This window comes from Vanessa tameamea, chromosome 15, assembly GCF_037043105.1.
Source record: "Vanessa tameamea isolate UH-Manoa-2023 chromosome 15, ilVanTame1 primary haplotype, whole genome shotgun sequence".
NCBI lineage: Eukaryota > Metazoa > Arthropoda > Insecta > Lepidoptera > Nymphalidae > Vanessa > Vanessa tameamea.
Window position 1 is genome coordinate 6087939 of NC_087323.1, and position 22022 is coordinate 6109960.

The following is a 22022-nucleotide window of genomic DNA, read 5'->3' on the forward strand; positions in this document are numbered from 1 at the left end:
CAGGGAATCTCCGATCACAACCGATGTGGGATTGTTTAATTATTTTGCTAGACCCGACTGTGATCAGAATTAATGACTATAAGAAAGGGAATTTATAAGCCTTAACATTAGACGGATTACATTCATACAGTATCGATGTTTGAATCTAATTAATTTTCCTTGCTTAAATAGGAGTATACCGCGAGGAAGATATTAAATTATCGCTTCAGTCTTTTGTACAATAATCCTATTAACTTCTTCGAGATTTAATTAAAAAGTCTTATGATGTTAAGAAAGCGCTTGCCTGGTGTAAATAAAATATTATAAATAATAGTTTAAAAATAACTTCGACATGATTATGTCATCCAAATCATTTAAGCCCAAACCATATTACCTGTTAACTGTCACTATCCCTTTTCATTATTAGATCAATTAAGAATTATACATAAATACGAAAGGTAACAGTAGGCTAATTTCAACTTTCTAGACTTATGTATACGTACTAACTTGTTGGCCTCCTTGTGAAGCTAATACATATAGCATGAAATTTTAATGACAAAGTTCATTGTTTACTATTCCAATAAAAAACTAAAAATGTAAAAAAAAATACATAGATATGATGGACAGGTAACCTGTTCTTACGTATAATTTTTTCCCCGCACATATATATATATATATATATACTCTTATACTCTTGTATAAATATCTGTACATTTTCTAACCGCTTCATCAATCGCATGTCACTTATCAAAAGATTGACTGGAAGGGATCACTCTCTAAGCAATAAGTAGGTTTTTTATAACCGATTTTAGTACATTTATTTATTTTTTATAACTGTATTTGTCCTTTACTCTCTTAGTGTAAAATAAAGCAATTTCCATTCTTTTATATGCGGAGATTTGTATTTATTATAGTTTTTTCAGCATTGATCTTGAACAACGTAAGTACTTTAAAGTGGAAAGACAAAAATTACTCCCAAAGAAACATAATTATTATAAACCCTATTATAATATAGACCCTTTATATTAATTTGATCTGAAAATGAAAAGAAATCTAATAATTATATTATATAACAATTTAAATAATGTTCAAATTCATGGAAATAAAACTGTTTAATCTCGAAAAACATAAATGTTATCTCGACGGCAGTGTTTTTAAAAATAGGTTTATTTACATTTCTTTGCAAAAGTTAATATTATAGTTTCACGAACAGAACTCATCAGCCACAGACTATATAATACTAGACAGAAGAGTATAAAATATATATTTGGCCATGTTTCCTAAATGTTTACTTAAATAAGACTCATGTAATTTTACGTGCGTTGCAAGGAATAAATAACGATTTCATAGCATTTTAAACAAACTTATTCATTAAATACCCACAGAATGTTACCACTGGAGAATTGTTGTTTGTTCACATTACTACATGTCACGTCTTAAAGCTTAAAACGTGTAACAGGGTTGCCATAAACAGATTCGAATTGCGCCTCCTACCCCAAACGACCTCGCGTATTTACTAACAAATACACTGAACGCTTTCCCTTGTACTCTATTATCGCATCAACTTGATCTTCACATGAAGCAAGGCTTATACATTATGCGAGAAATGTCAATGAAAGTTCCATGCATGTAAAATAGGTAGTTAACAAACTTACAACTAAATTTGAAAGCCTCGAGCCTACTCAGCAGACATTTATTGGAAAATCTGTTCAAATTTGCAATATAATGTTATGTTTATACGTACATATGTACGTTATTTAAAATTAGAACTGGAGAGTATACATATAAATATGTATAATCCTGCATAATATTCTTAAATTTTATTTAACAATGATTTAATATGTATGATTTTGAAGTTTTATTTCATTCGATACATTTTCCTGGCGTAATATATTGTCATCCACAAGTACCGTTTCAGCGTTTCAGACGTTTAAATAAGTAACCATAATATTCAATTAATTAACATTCTTTTGTAAACCTTATTTTCAGTTGTTTGGAAACACTAAAACGAGCTCATTTAATATTAATTTCAAGCCTTTTCCGCAGTTAAGGCGGTGATTAAGGTTGAGCTATGATTAGATCTATACAACGCTAGCGAAGGCCAAATATTAAGGTATCGGGTAATTACCTTCTATGGCAGCTTTACGTTGGCACAATTACCCTGAATGTATTTCTCATTATCCTTTATTATACCCCTATACTAATCACACATTCAATTGCATATGGAATTACTACAATTGAATCTCGAAAGTATTTTGGTTTTGATGTTTGCTCGATAATGATTTTTAAAATAGGCAGGCAGACTGACAATTATGGCACGTTATAGTAAATCACCATCGCCGATAAACTTTTGTAATGTAAGAGATATAAACTATCAGTTATATCATCAACAACAATTCGCTAACAACGTTGGGAACTAAAATAGTATGTCCTTTGTGCCTGCCCGTGTACACTGGCTCAGTCACACTTTAAAATGGAACACAGCAATATACCATAATACTTGTCGGTCGGTAGAATACGTGATGAGTGGTAGCTATCTGGTTAAATAATCATGTGTTACATGGACTTGGTGAAGAGGACTTGCTTAACGACGTCCAAATTTAATAAAAATACATTTAAGTTAGAAATAACTAAAATGAAAGACTAAACGACAGACTAGGAAATGTTGACTCCAAATATATAGTATTCATACATACATGTTACAAATCGTACCTTCTGCTTCTGAAACCGTGTTCAATGTCAAATTAACTAATTTCACTTTGATCTAAATCGTTATTGGTCAATGGCAGCCGATAACGCATTAGGCGCCCAATGAGCGTTCAATATTTAGATTTGCTCCGATTCGTAAGTCTAACTTTGACAAGCGTTTCAGAAACTTAAGATTAGAAAACTTCAATGGAAATAATAAAAGAATATATAATGTTTTTTGATCATTTTATCAATATTCGTGTTGACGGCCCACTTAAAAGAAGATCGCAAGTTAGACGTACTAAATATGTATTTACAATTAAATGAAAAACATTGTTAGGAAACCTGCATAAGTTTTAAATATTCTTCCGCAGAAGATAAAACTATTTGTGAGATATTAAAGGCCATTTTTCCCTAAATCATTTTTTCAAATTTAATTATAATATCTTTTTAGATTAATTTCTGTTAATTAAAAAAACATTGAAACCAGATTTATCACGTGACAGCTTTCTTTGTCCAATGTAACTGATCAGTCTCAATACATCGTACCGTTCTGTACACGACAGTTCATAAACTTTCTAGCAAGAATCTTAATTTCTTTTCATTTCAAATATTTGTTTGAGTCGTTGGATTATTTTATTTTATCTCTACATTATTTTAAAATTCCTTTATCATTTATGGAATGAATATTTAATTTCTAATAAATGAAAAAAATGTATTATCAAGGAATGGAATATCTCACAATGTTAAGCAAAACTAAAACAAGCAAAACCAAGCTCTATGAGATATTAATTAGAACCGTTAGGTTCTATGACTTCTCATTTTTATTATAATACGCTTAAATTGATTAATAACGTTTTATTTTGAATACAGATATTGTCTGTTAGCTATATTTCATGAGGCACACTAAGTACGTTAATCCGCTATGGTCATACCCAGCAACGCATAATAACATATTCTCTCTACAAAGTGATTTACTTGATAGTCGGCAAGACAACGCATTGTAGTATGCAGATTAATGTTTAATCATAATTCCAATTAAAAACACAACTAGACAAATGTATTTATTTTTAAGTGTATCTTAAATCATTCGTATAATAAAAAAATTACATAAATTTCTGTTCACAAGCGAAACAATAATTTAAATTATTAAAAAAACGGTATACTGAATACATATTCATAAATTATATATAAAGTATAGTATAATATAAGTAAAGTACAATATCATTATTATTACCTTTGTGTTTCAATTCTTAGTTTAATGGATTTTATTTGTCCCTTCAGGGCAAAGATTATTTCACCAATAATACGCTTCATATTTCTGTTTGAATGCAAAGCAATCGATGAATTATTAAATATAAATAATAGTTTAATTACATACTCGAATAGCAATTTAATCTGTCAAGCATTTTGCGTACGAAAATTCTGTATGTTAACTTACTTCGTTCAGTATTCAAAGAACATAATTGCTAGTGCTTGTTCACGTCAATCTGACTTGTAGTTGTTCCCTTAACTAACGTGACGTCGAACCATTCCTAACTTTAATATATATCAGATGTGTATCGCATATTACTTAAACTATTTATATATATATAATAATAGTTTATTAAAAATGGGAGAACAAAATGGCTACGTCGTGTATATAAAAAAAAATGTATTTTATTTTTATATTTTGTTTTTTTAATGTTTTTTTAATAATAAACAACACAGATATTATTTTATACGCATTACACTCTAACGTCTTAAATGACTTATTAAATTTATTGATTTATTAAAAAAAAGTTTGTTTTAATAATTAGTATTGTTTTTTTTTATTATAATCAGCTTATATAAAAGGCATTCCTTTAAAGTAAAGTGATTGAAATGTAATTAACAAATAGCGTGATTTTCGTTATTGCAACGCAGGTTGAAGTTCGGTCTATCGACTAACACATTTTTAAGATCGATTTAAATCTCAGATTGTATATTCCGATGGCAATATATTTCGGCTAAATCTGCTAAAGCTATACAATAATAATAATTACTATTATATTACTTTGTAATTAACGTTATAACGGTGACAATACAATTTTGTATTTACATGTCAATCTATATTGACTTTTTTTTTTCGAGATCATAAAATTGTCTGTCGATCACTTCTTAGTGATAAGACTATCTTATTGTTCATCTTAGATATTTTTATATTACACATATCGTAAAATTGATATTTTTGTAGCGTATAGAAAATAATCTTGTTTTTATTATTTAATATCTATTGATCTAAGTCGGGCATGCACAATACACAACCGAGAATATGCTTCATTACGAACGACCGTAATACAATAACTGATTTATAGCGGAGCTACTATAACTTAACGAACACAATAGCAATGAAGATTTGGGATGGCAGTGTGAAGTACAATCACAACAGACGGTACGCCAGGGATGGTGATCTTAATTTAAGGAATCGAATTTTCGAAAATTACAAATTATCAATTAAAGTCGTATTTTGAGGTAATAATTTAAAGTTACGTAAAAATTATGTATTTTCAATAAGAAGCACTTATAAATATCTGTCAATATTAATATTAACGAACGAAATAAATACGACCTGGATTAACCAAGAACTATGAGCCCTTCAATCGTTCTATTTAATTTTCGCTAATTTTCATTCAGCAAATTAAATATGCATGCGTTTAATAGTAATTGATATTAACGAAATAGCAGAAAAAATTATCATTAATTTAATCTAATTATAATTTGAATTAAAATATAACAAATTTATTATTATGTAATTAATGCATTTATTTCTTATAAGAAATATGAACACTAATTCTAATTTTTTTGATAGCATTGAATAAAATAAAATAGATTTTTTGATACATAATGTAATAATTTCATTGGACAAAAATCCAATAATAAACCCAACATCTTCAACAAATCCTACTTCAACATTGCAAAGCTGATCACCCTAAGTATGACACGTACCCAGTATATTACTGTTCGCAACTGTGTTAGGTAATTTTGGTACATGTCTAATCCAATTAGCTATTATGATTCGTGGTCCGAATATTAATTTCATGGTCGTTTTGTAAGGCTACATTCTGCGACCTTATGTTAACAATAGAGATGGCACTTACCCTGATCACGTATCAAACACAATTGCCCTCCGTACTGTATTTTAATATAATCATAAATAACTATTATTATTCGAATATTGAGAGTACCTTATTTTAATGCGGAAATCGCTCAATTGTTAGAACACGTTAATCTTGAAGATTGAGGATTCAAAACCAGACGAGATTGATGAAAAGTAGTAACTGAATTTCTTGTCGATTCTTCTCAGTAGAATCTACATTCCAACTCTTAACTTTAAATATATTGTCGAGTGTTCTTGTCATTTGATTATGGAGATTCTTACAATAACATACATACTCAAATGAAGTAAAATATTTTTAATTATGATATGAACTATGACCACAAACACAAATTTTGTTGTTAATTAGTTCCAAATGATCTAGCTGTCGTTAGAATAAATGGTCAACTATTGTTTTAACAGATTTTGTGGTATCAAGTTCCGTACTGTGCAGTTCGCGGTTGCGGGTCGGCGTGGTTTAAACCATTCGCCAATGTTTAGTAAAAGCAACAAACCAACAATCGCGATTGGTTCGTTGCATGCCTCGTTTAATGGCTTGTGGTTTGTTAAACGCTTCAATGACTGATTCTAAGTAATCGAAAACTGAGTTTATAGCAATATTCGTGCACGCTATCTGCCGCCGCCTGTTCGGCTGTATGGCCTTTTTTAAGAAACCAGAAATTTAAAAATTCTCAATTTACAAAAAAATAGTCATATATATTGTACGCTCAAGAAATAAGTGGACTGTATTACGATGAGTAAAAAGGGGAGTTTTTACCTCGAAATCCAATCTTACTTTCGAAGACAGTTTCTTCTTGTGAGCGCTCCCTTGGTCTTCATACACTTGAAGAACAAAGCCAAGGCGTAGGTGATATAACAGGATAGTAGTTCTTTACTAACTAGCTAGCTAGCTAGCTAGCTAACTTTTAAGCGCGGCGCGTTAACAATACACACGTTGCCGCAGCCTACACGAGAAGGGAATTACGTCGTACGTCAAAATTATACCATGGACAATTATCAACGTTTCAATATATGCATTATCCTATTTACACTACATATTTTATTGATTGATATGAGACTGCTTATAAATTTACATATATTACAGGCCAAGTCTCACCGCCGTTAAACTTAGATACTTATATCGTACAATTCCCAGATTAATTTCAAACTAGCTAGCTCGTATGAGCTACATTACTACTAATCCAGAGATTAACACATTCGAATATACCAACATTCCTCTTTACAATATTTGTATAGATTATTAGTTTGACACTTTATAATTAGACCTTAATAAAATATTATTTGTCATAACAGCAGCCGTGGTGTATTTCATTATAATTGTCGTTGGTTTAATTGCTTCGTTATCTTTAGTCGCTTTGTTTTCTAAACTTCATTGAAAACTTCTAAAACAAAGAAATGCAATAGCTTAATACCTCTACTAAATTAATTTACTCCGAATGGGTATTTTGAAGGCAAACGTTTCCTACGTTACTTACGGGCAAAAGACATAATACACACAATAAACAGTCGCCTTGCAGACTTTACTAATTGATCCCCGATGTAACGAACCATTGTAATTTCTCTTACGGCTAGACGCTGCCTCCACAATTACACAAAACCTAATTACAACGAACGAGCTTATGGGAGAGATGAAAATGATACAAAGATGGTTTTATATCTAGAACGCAAGGACATCAAAAGGGGTTTACCATTTTGATGTTTCTTATTATTCATGTTATACATTAAACTAAACCAATTTAATACTCTAACTAGTAATTGTTGCTGTACCCAGAATACGATGCTTTCCTTTGTTATATTTTTGTTCTATATTACGGTACGAAGTTCTGTAGAATTGTTATTTAATACAAATAGCTTTACAATCTATTATACTCAAAAGTATATACAGTTATAATAATATATAAACAAAACGAGATGTTTTTGTGTAATCAATTGTTTTATAAACACGAAACTAAGACTATTGATGAAATTTTACATTCAATTCCACTTTTACAGATCTATTACACATTAGTTCTATTTCATTATATCAACCAAGATTTAAATCCCGTAGAATGACGTTCATAGCTCTTACAATTTTCTTGTTATTAATTAAAATATATCATTGAAAGTATCAAAGTGTTTTTTTAGCAGTTAACGCGCAAACTTGCGTCTTTTTGGGGTTGAAATGGACTAGGTTTAGCCGACCCCAGTTCGAGACTTTGTTTAACGAAGACTCGATTTCAGACACAGGTTTGTTCCGGTTTTCTTCGACGTTTTCCCGAGAAATATTAGCACGGCCGGTGTATGAGGTGTCTACGGTGCTGTCGTCTGCATAGCAGTGAATGTTACTGATTTGCAACAAGTCATTGATATGCAGAAGAAACAGAGTTGGTGATAGAACGCAGCCTTGTGAAACACCAGCATTGACGAATTTTAAGTCGGAGCATGCACCGTCGACAACGACCTTGATGCTCCGATCTGCCAAAAAACTGGTAATCTAATTGCATAATTTCCCAGGAAGCCCATAGGAAGGAAGCTTCGAAAGAAGCGCTTTGTGCCACACGCGATCGAAGGCCTTCGCTATGTCCAGACTAGCTGCTAATGCCTCCCCCTTGCTCTCAACTACTTCCGCCCATCTATAAGTAAGGTAAACTAGATGATCACCGGCTGAGCGACCCCGACGGAAACCGTACTGACGGTCGCTAATCAGCTGGTACTCCTCTAGGTACCGCAGGAGCTGGCAGTTTATAATGGACTCCATTACCTTGGAGAACAAGGAGGTGATGGCTATAGGCCTATAATTGGACGGGTCTGAGCGGTTGCCCTTTTTAGGGATCGGATGCACCAAAGCAGTCTTCCAGGAGTTCAGGACGACGCCGAATGCATAGGATTGCCGGAAAAGCCGCGTTAAGACCGGCGTAAACTCGGGAGCACAAGTCCGTAGCACAATTGGAGGGATGCCATCGGATCCACTCGATTTATGAATATCCAAGGAAAGAAGTGCTTTACGAACTGCACTTTGCCAGAATTTAACCTCCGGCAACGTGGTATCACACCGCGGGATTGTTGGTAGTGACTTTCCTCGGTCATCTAGAATCGAGTTCGCCGCGAAGAGGGAGCCTAAAAGATCAGCTTTCTCCTTCGCTGTATGGGCCAATGACTCACCGTCTCTGTGCAAAGATGGAAAAGAGGGCTGCAGAAATTCCCTAAAAGCCATAGCAAGAGACTAGAACGCATGTGTTCCTGAAGGGAGGTGCACCAGTCTCTCGCCAATTCTGCCAATGTACTCTGTCTTCGCCTTAGCAATCACGTTTTTGAAGGATCTAGAGGCATAGTTATATTCCTTTCTGAATGCGCTGGTATTTACATCACGAGACGCCGATGCGTTAGTCCAGTCTTGGTAGCGTTCCCATTTCCGAAGTGAAGGCATTTTGCAAAAACGATGGGACCTATAGGCACTATAAGGCACGCGTCGATTCGCAGATGGTCGTCGCAGTCTACACGCAGCCAGATAATCGATAGGTCCTGCCCTTCAAGGCTGCCGAGGCGTCGAGAGCAGATATCATCTCTGACGTAAACGCACACCCCAGCTCCTGATACAAAGGAATTCCAATATCCAATTTGTACCTGGGGTAAGAAAGAAAAGTCGTATCGGCAGGAGAGGATATCTGGGTCTCGGTAAGAAAGAGCAAGGCCGGCTTCGCCGTCTCAAGGTGAAAGTGAACGGCATTCAAGTTGGAGTTGAGTGCCCTTATGTGTGAAGTCCACAATGTGGGTAGTAGAGGTTGCCTTATGATGCCTGCTCCGCTTGCCCCGAACAGTGGCGAGCGCAATTGCCCCCCCAGAATTCGAAGGGCAGCCTGGGCATCCCTGCTCAGGTGGTGTACCTCTTGAGCATGGATGCCCAGAGAGGGATTCTCCACCGCAGTCACTGATGGTACCCTCCTGGGGTAATGAAACCAAATTCTGCACAACCATTATGTTTTGGGGGGAGGGGGATCGGGCCTCCGGGACTCTCACATACCGGACGAAACGCGGTAGCATAGCTACCACTTTACGCCGATTTTAAGTGAGAGAGTGGTACTTCCCCGGGCGTGCCGGCCCATTCGGCTGCAACCCGAAGGTATGCAGTGTGGCACTACAAACGTTCTTTTAAAAATCTACCTGTTTACATTTTTTCATTTACTTCGTCATTATTTAGAGCTTAAGAAGTAATAATAAGTATTTTAGCCCAGAAAGTGAGCTCCGTTTTTGAAAAAAACTTTTTATTATAAAAACTAGCATTTAACTTTAGGTTTATTGCCTGCAGGTAATGTTAAAAATCAAGTAATATTAAATTTCAAAATATAAAATATAAATGCGAAATATAATTACTATTTAACAATGACAGTGTAGACATATCTTGTCATTTTAAAAGACTACCAACGCGAAATGACGTTGCTACTACACAAAATTAAAAACAACGTTTCATAACATTTAAGTGAATTAAGTCAAACGACATTCCAATATATTCATGATTGTTACAGATGAAGGTAAAATTCATAAAATCGTGCAATGGACTCGGAACGGCGACAGCCAGTCAGCTTTACTTGACATCTTCGACGTTACTCCCGGCGAACCAATTCAGGTATGTGAAGAATAAATTGCATTTTAACACCCGCTTTTCACGTATGAACGTGATAAAAATTGAAGCTGAAACTTTAACATTGATGACGAAAATATTTTCGAGTGCTTTTACTCGGACAAGTACTCGATTTTTAGTCATTACAGTCGACTCGTTACGAAAAATTGTTAATGATATTTTTATATTAAATATTTATTAAGAATTTATAACCCCGTGTTATATCTTTTATAAATGTTATATTGCTCTTAGAATTTAATGAACAATCAAACCTATATGTCAGCTTCAATCAAATTATCAGACACAAGAACCTGTAGTCTAGTCGTGGCTGAAATTGGCCCAGAGTAAATTATCTTCAATACCAACCGATAGAGTTCCATAAAATACCATAACATTTCGAAAATAACTAATTACTTTAGATAACAAAAACAACAAAATCACAAAGTTACTTCTAACAGGCAATGGCGATATCCCGTGTGCACGGCTCCTTGTATGCAGCGTCAGACCGACGCGTACTACAGCTACGCCTGGCACTGTGCGCGCGCCGCTACGATGCATGCGTACGTTGCGCGCGCGATCCCTACTGTGGATGGGACCGGGATGCCGGCGTGTGTCGCGAGTATATGCCGGGGTAAGTTGATTGTTTTTTTTCAGAGCTTAATTTTTATGTCATAACTTCAATAAATAAAATATTATTTTTATACACGAATATTTGACCTTAATAGTATCTCATTGTATATTCTTGACTTGCTTATAATGTAACAGTTATAAAAATACTGTATCTCAGTTTAAATTCCCTTTGTTTCATTTAGGCTACTTTTTATTTTATAAACTATACATACTTTTGTATTTATATATTCGACAAAGCGTAATAAAGCTTGGCACGTGTTACCGTAGATCGCCATGAAATTTAATAATATTATGGTACGTTCTATTAGCTAATCAGACAACACTTTGGACCGTGCTCCATGCATTGAATAAACGGCATCCATTGTAAACACACTCTAATAATGTCCAGTTAATTTGCAATGTACAATCCTAGACTGCTATTTTAATCGTTTTTTTTTATAAGATTGAAATTAATAAAATTGAAATTGGTTATAAACGTTTTGTGATTTTAAGTGGTCATATCTGTTTCCTAACTTTGGTATCGTAAGTAGTCTTTCCCTCCCTAACCGCAGCCTTCTCTACAGTTGCCGAGCATGGACTAAGGTGTTCTCTTAGTAGGGTCTATAAACCCGTATTAGGCTTAAAAAAACCAATTGTTATGATTTTAAAACATTTTATTTCTAAATATGTTTTTATTCGTAAACGATTTTGAACACAACATTTTGTGAAATACACATATTTATCTGTACAATATTTGATCTTCGGACGACATATTATTGATTCACAAAATTTTCAAATACTTATAAATCACAATAACTCACTAAACCTGAAGCGTTAAAATACTGAGCAGTTCCTAGACAAGTATTGTAGTGGACAAGGTTCAGTAAGCATCTGAAATCAAAGCACGCCTACCACTCGCTCCCCAGACTCGACACAGTATCACTTGTGTTTCCTACTGAATTCAATGATATTGCGGCATATTGATATCAACACTTTTGCACATTTTTTTTTTTTTCTTTATTTAAGAGCTTTGTTGCTAAAGCGACTATGTCGCCCTGTTATTAAACATTTATATTAATTCAGCTTCTTTGTACACTTTCAATCAATTTGTACAATTTCTTTGCCGAGACAGAATCAGGTATGGACAAAATACTGTTACATTCTCCAACGTTACAAAAAAAAGCTTATCACAATAGATTTGGCGTCTTACAGTTTCGTTCTTGACACACTCCATCAAAACATGATAGGCATCCTCCACAACTCCACAAACCGAACAATAAGGATGCGGAACCACTCCCATCAGATGCGCATATTTTCCAAATGGAATGTGTCCAGATCGCAACCGTAAAGCGACTACGTCTTTCCTGTTCAATAAGACTGTGTCAATCCAAGGCTGATTAGGTAGGAAAGGTTGTATGGTCCGATACCAGATACCCTTGTCCTTCGACCTTTTATCAAAATATTCTCTCCATTGACCCATACACTTATTCTTAACTATATAACACTTTTGCACATTATCGTCAATATCTTTATAAATGTTTTTTTAGAAAATATTAATTTGAATTGCACAAATTCTGATTAATATTGTTCAATGCTATATATCTTAAAATATGTATATGTGTCGTAACTACATAAACAAAATCAAAGGCAACGTATTCGTGGTTATTACTTTATATATTTGATCGAAGCAACTAATTACGTATAAAATATAAAACTAAATAGATATATTTCATTATATTTGAATCCACAGGTTAATACAAGACGTAGCAAATGAAACAGCAGACATATGTGACTCGTCCATCGCCCGCAAGAGCGTGTCGGCAACTTGGGGTCAGAGCCTGCACCTCGGCAGCTTTGTCAAGATGCCAGAAGTATTGCAACCCAGGGCTGTCACGTGGTTTCACTACTCCAGAGATAAAGGAAGGCATCCTATTACTTTTAAGTAAGTTCGATTACATAAAAAATATCAAATATATAAGCAATGCAGAATATATATGTATGTTTAATTAGTCCGAATCTTAGATAGTCATTTAATGCCAGCGAAGCTAACTGGCAACATACATAAACATTAATAACAATATTACGTATAATATTGTCATGAATATTTTTTTATAAAACACTTTCTATTTTTGTTAAATTTGATGGATACTTTTCATAAATTCAAGTAAAATTATTGATTCAAAACGCAATCAATAATAATATAAACCATTAAATAATATCATTATAACCTATAGATTTAAATTAGAACATAAAAAAATCGATACTTTAATTTAGTTCGATTTAGTTCCTAATTCAAAAGAGAAAAATATATAAAAATTACCTACAACCCTTTTTCCATTACAACGTTTATACATATAATAAGAACAATAAAATAATAAAAATAACAACAATTAATTGTGCGAACGAAGTGAACACGCGTGTAACAACATTAATTAAAGTGTTTCCAAAACCACCATTATCGCACTTCCTCTGTAATTAAAATGCAGAGGGAAACTCGAGATTCTGGTACATTCGCCTAGTCCTATCCTTTACGTTTTTAAGCGAGGGTTTATTTCGTTAGCGGAGCTGTAATTATTTCTTAAAACACAGATAATAGGATATCAAATTCGTTAAGGTTAAATACAAAAGGGTTTAGAAAAGACAATTATGTACGAATTGTATTTGTTTATTTCCAGTAAACGTTTACTTATATTACGTAAACAACGATCTTATATATTTTTTTCATATAATTGAATACTTCTCGTTAACCTATTTTTAATTTTCAATATCAATATCTTTATTGAAATAGCATGCAGAAAAATTCTTCGTATATATATCACCTCAAAAATATTGTTTTTGTCCAGAAATCGAAAAATTGCTTCGTTGATATAATAGCTAGCTGAATCGCTCCAGAGAATGAGGTTTCGGGGTCAAATCAAGAAGGGCAACGCTATAGTTTGGAAAGCACATTAGTCCTTTAGTCCCACGTCTAATCTTTTACCGGTAATATCAGATTTTCACCCCATCAAACTATAAAAAATTAGGAAATATATCTTCTTCTCTATCTAGTCTCCCCTAAGTATGACGATATAATTTCAATAAAAAAAATTAAGCTTATCGTGCCAATTTGTTAATAGTAAACCAGAGAAGTACATCGAGACCTCAGAGCACGGTCTGCTCATCATATCAGTGACGGAGGCTGACGCGGGCCGCTACGACTGCTGGTTGGGCGGGTCTCTGCTCTGCTCCTACAACATCACCGTAGATACGCACAGGTACAGATTAATGTAATCTAGGTATTGCTCATATGTTAATGTAAACGTCTCAGTTTATGCTATCGTTTATATTACATTAGTATAACGCGGCAAAATTAAATTAAAATAATATGTATACCCATATAATATAATATGAATATGCTTCGATGCAACCGTCAATATTGTAGAATAAATCCGTCGATGGTCCTCTTTTAAATAAAATTAAAGTTGCATGTCTCTTCTGTCTATTTACTCGCGAACTCCTAAACGTATCAGACTTCTCTTTCGGATTAAATAAGTTTAATTTTATTACTTATTCCGGTTGTATTTAAGTTAGTTATCGAGGAATTCCAGACAGAGACGAAATATTGCATCCGTTTCATAATAATCGAATGGGAACTATAGTCTTCCTGAAACATGAGAGAATACCACAATAAATAACGTAAGTTAAACCGAAATAATGATCATGAATAATAATAATAACATGGTCCATTGGTACCCAGTTTCTATAATGAACTAATCATGATTGTACAATCCGATCCGATAACCGATCGCTTTTGAGTTACGTGTAACGAACCGTTAAAATCGTTCCTATGCGTCAAATATTTGCGAGTTCGAAAATGTGTCGCGTTTTATAAAATGTTTTAGAATATCGCCTCGTAGACAATTTTACCAACCGTAAGCTATACGAATGGTGATGAAATCTACGCGTAAAACTATAATTTATATTTTGTGCATTAGAATTACTAAATGAAATTAATTTACAGATGTTCGCCGCCGGAAAAAAGTAACGAATATCAGAAGATCTACTCGAATTGGTGTCATGAATTCGAAAAATACAAGACGGCTATGAAGACCTGGGAAAGAAAACAAGAGGTAGATTAAGGTTTCCATTACCAGAACATTGATTGATTTAATTTTAATTAGGAAAGTTTGACTTTACATAAACGCCGTTAATGAGTTATTATGTAGAATTTTTGAATTAAAACTAACTTAACTGTAAATTAATTAAAATCGATTTGTCTGTACGTATAAAATATGTTTAATAAATATAGGTAAAAAGCTATAATGTTGGTAAGCTAAGCTAAGCTAAGTCTAAACCATTATATAATAAATTTTAATAGAACCGGCATAACGAATAGTATAGATACGAGAATAATAAAATCATAACCCATGTACACGCATTGGCTTCGTGAATCTGCCTTCAAACGTTTCACTTCTGACTAAGGCTTTCTCTTAGATTGAGAAGTGCCTCTGCCTCTAATACGAGTTATAGTAATAACTTTAACACCGATGTCAACTATAACTGTTTCCTCCGAAAATGATAAATATAAAATTAAACAGAGCAAATACATGAGAACATGACAAGAATTTTACTTTTTATTTCTGGTAAATTGTTATAACTTGTATTATTTAGGTTATTTTATTTTCCAGCAATGCTCGAGGCAGAACGACTCGAATCAGAATACTCATCCAAACGAGATAGTGTGATAGCTTCTGAACATCGCCTACCTCATGTTTCAATCAGTCAACTACTACGCCGGAGCGATACCAGTGCCGTACGTCTCAGCGGGCCTCAAGTACTTCAACATATTCTCGTAAATTATCCACAATTAACAGTGAACAGCTCAATGACTTATAAAAATACAGTGAGAGCGAACAAAATAACTAAATTCAAAAAATTCAGCCACGTTTAATAATTATGAGCTCAGCGTAGTGAACCAAGTGCCCCATATAAAATTAAATTACTAAAAAAACTATACTGAAACTAAATATTTTAAACCAATAATATTTAAGTTAAATAAAATAGCTCAATACACGGATTTGTTACTAAATATAAACAAGAAGACCAGACACGGATCCTTAAATTACAATTCAGTATTAATCGGCTTCAATTGTAACGAAAATATCTATAAAATAAATAGTGAATAAAAGCTCAAGTGAATCACAACTTTAGTGTTAAATAACAGAGAAATTGATAATTAATGGTACAGAATTATTGATCTCGTGAACTCAGTGCCCCATTAGATTTTGTGAACTCTTCGTGATTTGTGACAGAACATTTCCAACAACACAGCATAACATGAGAAGGCGATTGGATAAAAAAAAAATTATGGACCTCATTTATTAAAATTAAGGACAGTTTCCTAGCGTCGTGCGTTGCTTTGTTGGAATATTGAATGTAAAAAGGACTTATCTAAATCGTAATGTAAGTACGCTTCTTTCGTTGAATAAGTAGAATTCTTAGCGATCAAAATGGAATTAATTTTGGATGTAAACGATAAATTATTATCACCGAATATTAATTGCTATAAGCCATATCTGTAGTGAGCGAGTGCTATTTCATTATTATTTACTGTATTTATTCCCCGCTATTTCATATTCCGCTAACGATCTGCATATTATTTACCTTTTAAATTAATGTGTTCGAGCGCTAATTAACCGTTAGATTTAATAAGTGAAGTAAAATAAATTCAACAGTTATGAAGCTCGGTTGATGCCCGATGTAATTAACTACACGCTATATTGAAAGTTTTAATGCACTACGTCCGATTTTGATATTTGATTAAGGACATGAATTTGGAACATTTACTAAAGAGTAAAAGTAAAAGCAACAATTATTCAAACAGCTTTTTTGTTTTTTTTTTTTCGATAACAACAAACCATGTATCATGATCCAAGTTGTAATTAAGTTTGTTAGTAAATGATCAAGAGAAGTTATCTCTCTGCTCGACTAATGGGTGAATAATACGTATCGTTTCGTGTTTTCAAATCTCTGAGGGTTGTGGCTCGCCTCATTATTTTTCCCTTTTCGTGTAAATAGTTACTCATTCTTTTACTAATGTAAGTGTACTATAGAATGCACGTCCCTAAACTTAATGAATATAATTTAAGCCTGTGATATATAAGAAATTCGTTTAGGTGATATAATTTTTAAGTGTCTACTCAAACATACACTGGTATTATAATCGAGAATATATTATTTAAAATCAAAATTATCAAAAGTATATATAATAAGGACGTTTTTAAAGTAATATTATATGTTTCTAATGTCAGAATTAATACTTTACAATAAACATCACAGATTTAGTGTAGATTAAAATAGATGTCACATTCCTTTGCCACTGCCATTTAAGTATAGATATATAATTATGACGGGTTATATTTTATATATAATTCATTCAAAGTTTAAATAAAATGACCCATTGTTCTTAGATGTGAACGAATATAGTTATATATTAATCCATAAAAATGTAAAATAGACTTTATGCGGTACAACCGTATAATTGACGTAATAATACAGCAATAATTTTTACTAAAATTTCAGCAAAGCTTGCTCATTTGAATAATATGTACGCCTACACATACGGAACCAAAACATATTAGACTCCATATCTCTTAAAACTTCTGAGTACAATAAACTCAGAGAAAAGTAAATCAACATAGTTAACTATGTTATAAGTATTATAAAGTATATTGTCAAATTTATCCTACAAAAATATACTTGCAAATATTGAATTCGACTGTACTTTAAATCGTACCATATGTTTTCGCGTACATATTTACATCATTAATATTTATTCATATATAAATTGAAAAATGAAATATTAGCGTAACGTAGCCAGTGTTTAGGAAATACTCTGCATATTTTTGTACAAAAAAAATTAATCTAAATGTGTTTAGATAATTAGTATGTAATGTTTATCACGTATCATTCTCATTGGTACCTTTTTGAACTAATTTGTTCCGTTTACACTTACGCTTTTTTGTTCTCATAAATTATATATAATATAAAAATTGCCATGAAAAATGTATTATTGTGCTTTAAATTTCATACTGCAAAATCAAATTACTTGAACTAGAAATAGCAATTCAATTCAAAGAACATAACGAGAGCGCGGAAGTGTAAACGAAGCCATTTGACTTCATATCATTTTTACTACGAGTACATAAGAGCTTGTATCGTATTGTACTTACGTCATCAATTTCTATTTATAACGCAGTCGAATAGAATATACAAACGAATTGCATTTTATGAAATCATAAAAATATATTTTCTAGTATTTTATTGAAATACCTTAGCGTTATCAGCTATATTTATCGTATGTAGTGAAATTATTTAACTTGTATCTTGAGTACCGTGGACACCGATTCATTTGTTCTGATCGTAGTAAAATGAAACTTATACCGGCCATTTTATACCATAGAGATATCGATTAATTCGTTTATGAAAAATCTTTTATGTATTCTATAGATAAATCAAAAAGCTCAACTAATAAAATAATCGTTTACATATTTATTCCGCCATCTAGTATAATTATTGTAAACTTAGGTGCTTATTATTATCATTGTGTTTGCAAATACGTATATTTTCTGTCATATCATGATGTAAATACGTGAATCGAAATAGTTATAACATAGAAGTAAATATCTGAGCTTCGTCGTTTATTAAATTATGTATTACCTAAGATATTGTACTTAAGAATTTTAGTTATTATAAAACTAAGGATTTCCCAAATTTCGGGATGATCTTGCGCAATAATTATAGCTAAATACTTACTATTGTCTGTACTATTGGAATAGCTCTGTAAATTTCACATGTTACTACTATGTAAGTTAAATTTCAAATGTAGTCTTAAGATTTTATATAATAAATCTATGAAATGTATCTTGCAGTTTGACTTTTATTTATCGCACCGAATTTTTTTGTGTTTTTATTGAACAATATTCGTTATCCAAGTTCGATTTGTTGTTAATTACGTCATCACGCTTTAATTACGAATACAATTAAATACAAAGTCAATGAGAGTACGCATATAAAAATAGAAATGTTTCTGACCAATTTCAGTCATGGTTGTAATTCTAAAGAGAGACTAGACTACACTACACAATTGAAGTCCCTATTTTCTCACTCTCATAATCCGATGGTAATCAAATGAATTTTATTCAAGTGTAAGACCAACCGCTTACGTGATTTCCGAGGCACAGGTCCGCAAACTCTGATCTGCTACACAGAATTTTTTGTAAAAAAAATCCCAATAATGGCCGTTCCAAGGCTCGCAACCCAACCTTAAGCCAAAGACATCAACGACGAGTACCTATTGCCGCTTTTTAACCAAGCCACTATATCATCGAGGTAATCATTCGTAAGTACGAATAAAAAAAAGCAGCCAACCCCGTCACAGATTTTCTAAATGTACCATTTATTATTTTCAATACAGTGTATTTTAGGAATCAAATACATTACAAGAAAAATGATATTGAGAGGTTCAAGAGGAAGGAGGCATGTTTAAAATAGTGTCAATTCATCAAGCCGCATACCGGGTTGACATTTTCGTCATAACAGCGGTAGGGGCCCACCCCACGGACGAGGGTCTATAAAAAGTGAGGGCATGTAATTATATAGTGCCACTAAACTAATTTCACGATACATTGCCTACAAAATCTGTGCTTGGCACCGCCTCGCCTGCCAACGAAATGTGATTTCGCCTTCGGACGCCTGATTACTATTGTTATTTGCTATTTCGTATGAATTACTAATATTACATTATGTTAACGCAAATTATTCACGTTCGTAGCTCTGTTGAATATTATTATTTATTTTTGAAATGACATAGCAATTTCTGTAGTAATAACATAGCGTTATTATATTATTTACAAGAACATGAAATTCACCCTTGTCACGTCAATATTTAATATAATTTAGAATTTTATGCGGATGAAACGACTTATGTCATTATTCAACGGTCAAACAGTAATATTTACTACTGTTGTGTTCTGATTTGAATGGTGAGTGAGCCAGCGTAACTACAGGCACAAGTGACATAACATTTTAGTTTCCAAGGTTGACGGCGTGTTAGCTATGTCAGGAATGGTTAAATCCTACATGATAAAAAAAAGTAATTGTATTATATGATTGCATCTTCTGGTATAATTTTATTTTCAAAATTACTTCCACGTTTATATGTATAAATAGATACAGAATAAATTTATATGAAGATTTTTATGTAAGTACATTAATGCACAGACTACAAAACTATAACCAATAAGTCATTTATAACTGTCATAGATACATTTTCAAAACATTCGTTTTCGCAAACCGCAACTGTTCGCATTAAACATTACAAACTTACAGCATAAGACATAAATGTTATACAATACAATGTAAATTCGAGCGTCGTACGACAACTTAACAGTTCGTCTCAGGATGCAGTCCGAAGATTAGATTGCAAATCGCGTCATAACCGGGGGAAAGTTGGTAAATTTATCAAGCAACACCACCTAACAACTTTAACTAACATATGACTATTATACGTAACAAACTGCATATTGCCTGGAGTTCTAGTACGTCGTAAGTTATATTACTTCGTGTATGTTCTTTTAACTTCTAAATAATGCAGGGGAATTATTAGTGCGGGCGGCAGACGGCGGGTAGTACTATAAACATGCGATTATATACTCGCCTGCTTCTAATGCAAAAATGTTTTTAAGAAAATTATGCAGATATCGGAAACTTTTAATTATTATTGCTGTTTTGTTAGTACATTTCGAATACACTTACATTTTAACCGCCTTTAACGACTTTGTACGTGGTTTTTAATAGTTCTAATTTATATGTAGAAAATTAGTATGTTTTAATTTGTGATTTAAGCTGATTAAGATTCCTACAGACTATCGGTTTTTAATACAAATGTTGTTTAGAGGTTGATTAGTTTAACAAAGCTGTCTTCTACTTTCGAATGTCAAATTTATGATGACCGAAGGGACGTTATTGTTTAAGGATCTTTGAATAAGATATAAAAGACGACTAACGTACCAAATGTTTTATATAAATAAGAAGAGAGGAAAGATAATGTGAGAATAGAACTATATTAAGTTCTCCAGGACGAATCGATGTGATCAATGAATGCGAGGCGTATAATCTTATATTTCACGGCGCGCCCGCTGCGGACTTCGTCTCCATTAAATAATTACTAGCATCAGAGAGTAAGAAATAGTTCAGTGGTCGTAAATGATTTTACACCATATGCATTAAAATTAGGCCTTCCCTTGCAATAATTGTAATAATCAATTTCGAGATAATTAAAAATAAATTATTTACATAACTTTAATCAACTGAAAACTCATTTTATCGAGTATCAAAAGATAATAAATATCATGCAAAATTACACGTATATTATTTATCAAAATTTATAATCAACATGATTGCATAATTTTCACCAAATATTTGATTCTACAGCTAGATTAAAATTGAAGATAATGGCGAAATTTGTTCTTACAACATCCTGCCGGCGAGGGTCTTGAAATCTTTATTGGAAATTACTTCCGGCCAATATGTCGCCAGACAAGGGTCCATGTCTTACATTTGACATGAAGGGCCTAACAACAACAAACTTTATCCCATGATTTCTTTAAATAATAAGAAACCTCACGCTCTCAAGATTACATATAATTAACAATACTAATAGAGTGAAAAGAGATTTCTGAGAGATCTCAGATCCTCCTTTGTTGTCGCAACCCTAAGAAATAAACAGAAAGCATCGTAGACTGCAGTGCGGTCAGGTCAGGCGTGTAATCCTTTATTACAACGCGGTATATTCCGTGGTGCTGTGGTGTCCCACTCTCGTAAGCGCATTATCCGAATTAACAATTAGTCATGCCTACGTCTGCCGAAGTTTGCACAAATTTACATAACAATAAAGCCCTTTCGTTATGGCGATTTTTAAAATTAATTGGATTGCGAACCGTAGAAAATTTGTATTCCCCTCGCTGTATTCCA

The 22022-nt window shown here is 32.9% G+C and overlaps 1 protein-coding gene across 7 annotated transcripts in view; it reads left to right on the forward strand.

The window, feature by feature from the left end:
* LOC113399104 (semaphorin-2A) overlaps positions 1-18918 on the forward strand; it is a 343072-nt gene extending 324154 nt beyond the window's left edge. For all 7 annotated transcript variants that reach the window (XM_064217028.1, XM_064217030.1, XM_064217027.1 and 4 more), the window contains 6 exons: positions 10306-10406; positions 10859-11031; positions 12760-12951; positions 14126-14263; positions 15010-15118; positions 15677-18918. In XM_064217028.1, the coding sequence (XP_064073098.1) occupies positions 10306-10406; positions 10859-11031; positions 12760-12951; positions 14126-14263; positions 15010-15118; positions 15677-15733 (770 nt within the window). In that variant the 3' untranslated portion in view covers positions 15734-18918. The remainder of the gene's footprint in view (positions 1-10305; positions 10407-10858; positions 11032-12759; positions 12952-14125; positions 14264-15009; positions 15119-15676) is intronic.
* Positions 18919-22022: the final 3104 nt, after the last annotated feature.